We start from the raw sequence: 7266 nt of genomic DNA on the forward strand, positions 1-7266 counted from the left end.
TGCTTTCAGCCAAGATCCATCTAACATCAGCTACAATATCTCTAGTACCACGACCCCTTCTGAAACCAGCCTGGACTTCTGGTAGTTCTCTGTTAATGTGCTGTTCCAGTAGCTTGTGAAGATTTAACAAGCTATATAGACTTGTATAGGATATAACAAGTTTACATAAGCATGTGTATGAACAAAAGTAACTAATTTTTCATTGTCATGCAACACAGTAAGAACATAAGACTATAAGCATGAATGAAGATTTGTTGTTAGCGGCCATCAACTTGGCTGTTGCTCATGGCAACCCTATGTACAACAGCCTTGAACCCTGCCCTATCCTGAGCCAATCTCACTCTTCCACACACCTACCAGTATTGTCCCAGTCATTGTGTCAGTTCATCTCATCTGGGGTCTTTCTCTTGTCCTGTCCCACCACCCTTCCAAGCGTGATGTCCCTCTTCAAGGACTGGTCCTGCTTGACACCATGCCAAAATATGGAGCTTCAGAATCCTTGCTTCCAAAAAGCAACTTGGTTTCACTCTCTCCAGGACAGACTTGTTAGTTTTCTTGGCATGTTATTCTTCTATCATCCTTAGTAATTAATGAGCATTAGCTGGAAATGAGCATTGTTGTCGTTGATTGCCATTGAGTGCGACTCACAGTGACTGAATGAACAAAAGACCTAATGCTTTTCCGTAACTATCATCATTTCTCCAAGTTCTTAGAGTCTCCAGAGGTATGTGGTTTAGGAATTGAATGCCGCCCCTACTTCCAAACCTGTTTTACAACTGGGAACTCCACCAAACACTGTCCACATTGGGAAACCATTCTGGTATTTAATACGCCAATGGTACAAGGTTCAGCATCACAGCAAACCCAGGTTACTTCATACAGTACAAAATTAAGGAAATGAAAAAAAATAAAAAAAAAAAATTAAGGAAATGAGATGAACATTTGCTATTATTAATGAACCTTCATTCTGCCCTGGTCTTTATTTTATTGAATTGTAGAGTGTAAAGATGAGAGCATATTTTTTAGGAATTATGTGGAAGTTTGATATTAAACTGAAATAGCTGTATTATAATTGGGATAAATCTGCCAGACTTCTGTGTTATGCACTATGCATTATATACGTATGGTGCCCTAGAAAGACAGTGGTTAAGTGCTTGACTGCTAAAAGTGTTGGTTTGACTCTTCCAGTTATTTACAGGCAAAAGGACCAGATGTTCTGTTACCATAAATACTAAAGCCAGGGGAACCCTATGTGGTGGTTCTAATAACAACATAGTTAGAATTGATTGGCTTCCCGTACATGAGTAGCATTATTTTGGGCAGTCATGGTAGACACATTCAGAAATGGGGAATTTAGTCTACCTTGCATTATAAAATATTTTTTATTTCTTTAGTTTTGGAGGATGACAAACTTTATCAGAAAACTTGATGTAATAATTTGAGGGCCTTTGGTTTTTGTTGTTAGGTGCTGTTGAGTGGCCTGTGACCCATAGCAACCTTTTTGTCTATTTTTAAAAATTTTAAGCATTAAAAGTGTAATATGTGAAATATATGTTCTATTTGTCTTCTTATTATCATAAAATATGAGTCTTTAGTCTGTGTAAAGGCAGAGAATTGGAATAGTTCTTTTCCACATTGTGGCTCTGGTAAGGAGTTGCATTGGCAAATCCAAAGGCCTGTGGTTTCAACCCACTAGCTAATCTGTGGGGAAAACGATGAATACTTTTCTCCCATGTGATAAAATGCCTCTGAGAACATGCTGGAGGATCACCTATGGGTCAGTTCTGACTTGATGGTACACAACAACAATAGGAAATTAATATTTGTGAATTATTACATTCATTTTTATTTTGTTTAATTATATCTAAACTGACATAGGTATAGTTCACTGAGTCTGACTAGCATATGTGTGCCTGTTCTTCATTCTAGCAAGAGAAAGCAACTACTATGGATTTGACTAAAAACTTGGAAAGTTCACTGAAGACTTGTGTGGGTAGCAGAATAAAAGATCTAGTGGCTAAGGTTGGAATATTGAAAGAAGTTAGGTAGGTGAAAGTATATTTCCAGAAGGATTATTTAAAGTATTGCTCATTAGTTCAGGCTCCGTTTAAATTATATGCTCACTGGTGCTTTTTTTTCCCTTTGAAACGAAATCTTTGTGCTTTTATGATTTTAAAGAGAAAACTAAAAGTATATGAGATTATAGTATACTGCTCAGGGTTTTGATACTTCCTAACCTAAGTTTATCTGTTGTTGTTTTGTACCATTGAGTTGGAACTGATCCATAGCTGATAGTGTGACAGTAAATCACATGAGAGGAGATTGTCCTTCCAAGGGGCAGCTGGTCAGTTCAAACTGCATGACTTTGGGATTGCAGGTCAGTTTCTTACCACTAGGCTATTGTTGTTGTTGATTGCTGTCGAGTTGAGTATGACTCATGGCAACCCCATAAACAAAAGACCTGAAGCCTTTTTATAACTATTAGCATTTCTCAAAGTTCATAGAGTTTCAAGAGGCATGTTGTTTAGGAAGTGGATGCCACTCCTGCTTCCAAACGAAGCCATTAGGAGAGTCAAATTAAGAAACTGCAAGAACAAAATAAAATTAAAATTTGTAGTGGTAATCTGATTGGACACTACCCTGGTGGCTTAATGGTAAGGAGCTGGCCTGCCAACACAGCTGTCCCATTGGAGAAATATGGGCAGTCTCCTCTCCTGTAATTTACTGCCTCTGAAGACTCACTGGAAGGTCATTTCTGACTTAGTGGTACATGGCAGCAATAACAAGGTCAGTTGTTAGGTTACAAGGACTGTGTGCTTATAGGCAAGCAATATTGGATAGCTCTAAAAGCTTTTAAAGAGATATTTTGAAATTGAATTGTAGACCAGAAATTGGAGAGTCACTTGATAGACATATAATGTCTTTATAGGTTGGCAAGTTGGTTTCAACTCATAGCAGTGTTATGTACAACAAAATAAAACCAAAAAACCCAAAGTGGAGCACTGCCCAATCTTTTAGTTATTAAAGGGTATTTGCAGCCATTTCTCAGTTTGGGTTTATTAATATCAAGTCCATCAGCAAAATTATACCTACTTAATACAATTTGATTACTTTTATAGATTTAGCTTTCTTTTTTAGGTAAAAGTTTAAAAAATATCTATTTTAAATAGTAAATTTAGGAAATTACTGAGTGTTAACTTTTTTCTCATAGAAATTTTCAAATTTCTTGTGTGTCAGTGCTTTTACTTTTGTTACATATTTTTTAAACAGATGTGTGAATATCAGTGTTCGTTTTGGAGATGACCTTTCGGATGCTGTTCAAGTGTTAGATGAAGGATGCTTCACCACTCCAGCTTCATTGAATGAATTAGAGAGAATTTGGGCAGAGTACAGTCTGGCTCAGGAGAAGATTAAAACTTGTCAAAATGTGGTGGGTTGAGAATTAAGAAAAAAAGAATGCTTTTGTCTGTTGAATATAGGAGATAATAGATTTTCTTTTTGAGAAAGTAGGAGAAATACAGTGTTTATAAAGGCCCTTTTTTGTATCAAATCTTTTTACAGTAGTTTTACATTATGCTTTTTAATTTCTTTCCTGACCTTGTAAGAAAGGTACATAAACGATGAAATAAATGTTAATTTTGGACAAAAATAAAATAACAAAATCTTTTTATCTTTCTGCATGAGAATTTGACCTTTAGTTAAATCCCAGAATTGTTTCCTTGGTCACCTGGTAAACTATTACAAACTTATTTCTAGGTGATATTTGTTATGTGGGAGAAGGATAGGCAGTCTTCTCCCATGTGATTAACTCCCTCTGAAAACCCACTGGAGGGTCAACTATGTCTTTGTTCTGACTCAACAGCACAACAACAACTATGACATAATGCCTGATTGATTAATTCCATCTGAATTGAGAGGGACTGTAAAGAACCTAAAAGGAGTTGAGTGGTGTAGTTAGGTTAAGTGTTGGATTGCTAGCTGAAATTAAAACACAATTAAAATTCCTTAAGAGAAAGATGAGGCTACCTTTTTTTTCTTTACCTTAGTCTTTGGTTTTTTTTATTAGTTTATTTACAAAATTCTAATACAAATTCAAACAAATTCTAACAATTTCTTTCACCCCCCATCAGATTGTAAAACCCAATGATTAATCCCTTCTTCCCCCATACATTCACATCCCTCTGCTTCTAACCTCTCCCCAGGTGTGTTTGGTTTTTTTTTCTTTTCTGGAGGTTCTTTGTCTTTATTGTTTAAAATGGTCTAGTTTAACATAAGAAAGGTTATTCCAGAATCCATGTTCCTAAGTGCATATGCCTAGTACTGTCATAAGTGGTGAAGAAAAATGAAAGACATGATTCTCTATTTTGCTTATATCCAGGATGATTTTGATAGAGTAAATGTCAGGTACTATAGTGGGGTTGATTGGGTACTACTGTAATGGTTATGTACCAAAATAAAGATGATTTCAATAGAGTGTGTTAAGTAATAGGGGAGCTGCGGTGACCTAGTGGTAAGGGTTTGGGCTGCCAACCCAAAGGCACTTGGAATCCACCACCTGTTCCACGGAAGAAAGATGAGCGGTTTCCTCCCATGCATTTTACAACCTCTCCAAACCTGCTGGGTCAGCTATGAGTTGTTTCCAACATAAAAACAGCATGTTAAATAATATAATAGAGATGGTGGTGTAATGTAATGTTCTAACCTGATAACTAAAAAGGTGACAGTTTAATCCGCCACTGAAGGAGAAAAATGAGTAATCTTCTCTCGTAAAGACGTAGAATTGGAAACCTAATAGAGGATTGCTATGACTAGGAATTGTTTCTTCGCAGCAGGATTGAAAATAGAGATAATACGTGGCTTCTTGAAGCTCTCTCACTTAAGATATTTCACACATGGACTCTTAGGAGAATTGGAGATTTTATCTTGGTGTATAACTGAATCTGTTGTGGATCACAACAAACTGTGGCAAACTCTGAGAACCCAGAACATTTGATTGCGTTTATGCGAAATCTATACTTGGATCAGGAGGCTATTGTCAGAACACAGCAAGGAAACAATGCGTAGTTCAAAATCAACAAGGGTGTATGCCAGGGATTTGTCCTTTTCCCATACTTTTCGGTCTATATACAGAACAGATCATCTGGGAGGCTAGGCTCTATGAGGTGGAAATGTAGCATCAGGATTGGAGGAAGACTCATCAACAACCTGTGTTATACAGATAACACAACCCTGCTTGCTGAAACTGAGGAGGATATGAAGTGCTTGCTGCAGAAGTTCAAGGACTGCAGCCTTCAATATGGATTGAAGATCAACAGCAAGAAAACAAAGATTCTCACCACTGGGCCAATTGACAACATCATGATAGTGAAGAGTTTGAAATTGTTAAGAACGCTTTAGTTTGCTTGGCTCCACAATCAGTACTCTTGGAACCAGCAGCGAGGGAATCAAAAGATGAATTGCACTGGGAAAGTCAGGGAACTCTTCAGAATATTGAAAAGCAACGATGTCAGTCTGGAGCCTAAGGTGTGCCTGATCCAGGCCATAGTATTCGTAATTGCTTGATATGCATCAGAAAGCTGGACTGTTTTGGGGGATGATAGCGAATCGATACCTCTGAGTTGTAGTGCTGGAGAAGAGTATTAAATATACCATGGACTGTCAAGAGGACAAACACTTTCGTCCTGAAGAGGGTGAAACCAGGCTTCTTGGAGGCAAGGATTCTGAAGCTTCGTCTGACATACTTTGGCCATCTTGCAAGGAGGAACCAGTCTTTGGAGAGTGATATCATGCTTGGAAGGGTAGAGGGATGGAGAATGGAAGACCGTTGATGAGATAGATTGATTCAGTGACTGGGGTAATGAGGGTAGGAGTGTGAGAGACGGGTTGGCACAGGATACAGCAGGTTTCAGGGCTTTGTACTTAGCGTCACTGTGAGTTGCAAGCAACTTGACAGCACGCAACAACTGAATCTCAAAGGATGAATACATGAAGAAGGAATTGAGGGTAGAATAGGGATAACAGGGAGGCAGTGTATAATTAATAATGTTGTACTTGTTCGGTGCTCTTTAGGCTTCTTAGTGAACCTATAGAACAGAGTAGAACTTCGTAAGTGATAATCTTGGTGGATGCAGATGGCCATGTCTTTGTCTGTCACAGAGCTGTTGTATGGGTTTGAACCTTTCAGTTGGCTGTGGCATTCTTAACTGTTGTGACATCTGGCCCCTTAATAATGGGAGCTTGACATAATTTCCTCAGGAAAACAAAGGTATTCATTACTCTACAAATAATGGAAAAATTAAGTAGAATACGTTTATTGAGTTTAAATGCTGTTATTTTTAATTAAAAAAAAGCTCTGGTAATTTGGCTATGTAACCATTATTATGTTTGAACAATGTAATGTTGAGTTTTACTTACTTTGAGAAACATATAAATATGTCATTGCAAAAAAAACCCCACAAAAAAACCCCCAACACCCCGACGTATTAGTGATGGCAGTTGTTTTTTCTCCTGTAGGATGAAGGAAACATTTTGATTGCTGAAAGAAATGAAGTGCAACAGAAGTTGTACAGGGCAGTGGAAGTTTTTCTTCTGGAAGTAGATGCATTACCTCTTAATAAACGCTTGAAAACATTGCAGGTTGGAATTGAAACAATTAAATATAAATAATAAGTGTAACATTTGAGAAGTGATATAAATAATTTTTTTGAGATTTCAGGTAGCAATGATGTCTAGAAATGTTTTTAATTATTTTCTTTACTGAATTCTCTCTTTTTAAAGGCATAGAAATGTGTGTTAATATACTTATTTGTGTACGTGTGTCCTGATTATAAGGTAAAATACCTTCTCTAGACTTGATCTAGCAACATTCATTAAGGAAACTCATGGAAGACACAGTAAATAGGAGCAGGCATGTGGGCCTCCAGGTGCCTATTGTATTCCAACAGAAAATCTAGTAGGGCCACATGTTTGAATTAGAGAACAGGGACCCTCATCTTTGAATTTTGTATCAAGCTTTTAAGCTGCATGATTGCTTATGTTCCTGTGTGATCAAGGATTGTTACAATAGCTGTATATTGTTGAAAACCTTGTCTTCAGCCTTATTCTTCCAGTATATCATTGACCTTAATTTTGTTGTGAGTAGGACAGTATTATTTCAAATGTTGGCACATTATTCCTTTAACTAATTGACATTTTTCTCTCCTAACAATATTTAACATTTTCTTATAAAATATCATAAGTATTATTTTTGTTTACTTAAACATTTAA

The 7266-nt window shown here is 37.0% G+C and overlaps 1 protein-coding gene across 1 annotated transcript in view; it reads left to right on the forward strand.

The window, feature by feature from the left end:
- Positions 1–7266, forward strand: part of STK31 (serine/threonine kinase 31) — a 123024-nt gene that overhangs the window by 55159 nt on the left and 60599 nt on the right. The window contains 3 exon segments of the mRNA XM_006880302.1: positions 1930–2045; positions 3271–3430; positions 6514–6636. Of these exon segments, the coding sequence (XP_006880364.1) occupies positions 1930–2045; positions 3271–3430; positions 6514–6636 (399 nt within the window).

This window comes from Elephantulus edwardii, unplaced genomic scaffold (assembly GCF_000299155.1).
Source record: "Elephantulus edwardii isolate Elephantulus edwardi_28Jun2011 unplaced genomic scaffold, EleEdw1.0 scaffold00007, whole genome shotgun sequence".
Lineage (NCBI taxonomy): Eukaryota > Metazoa > Chordata > Mammalia > Macroscelidea > Macroscelididae > Elephantulus > Elephantulus edwardii.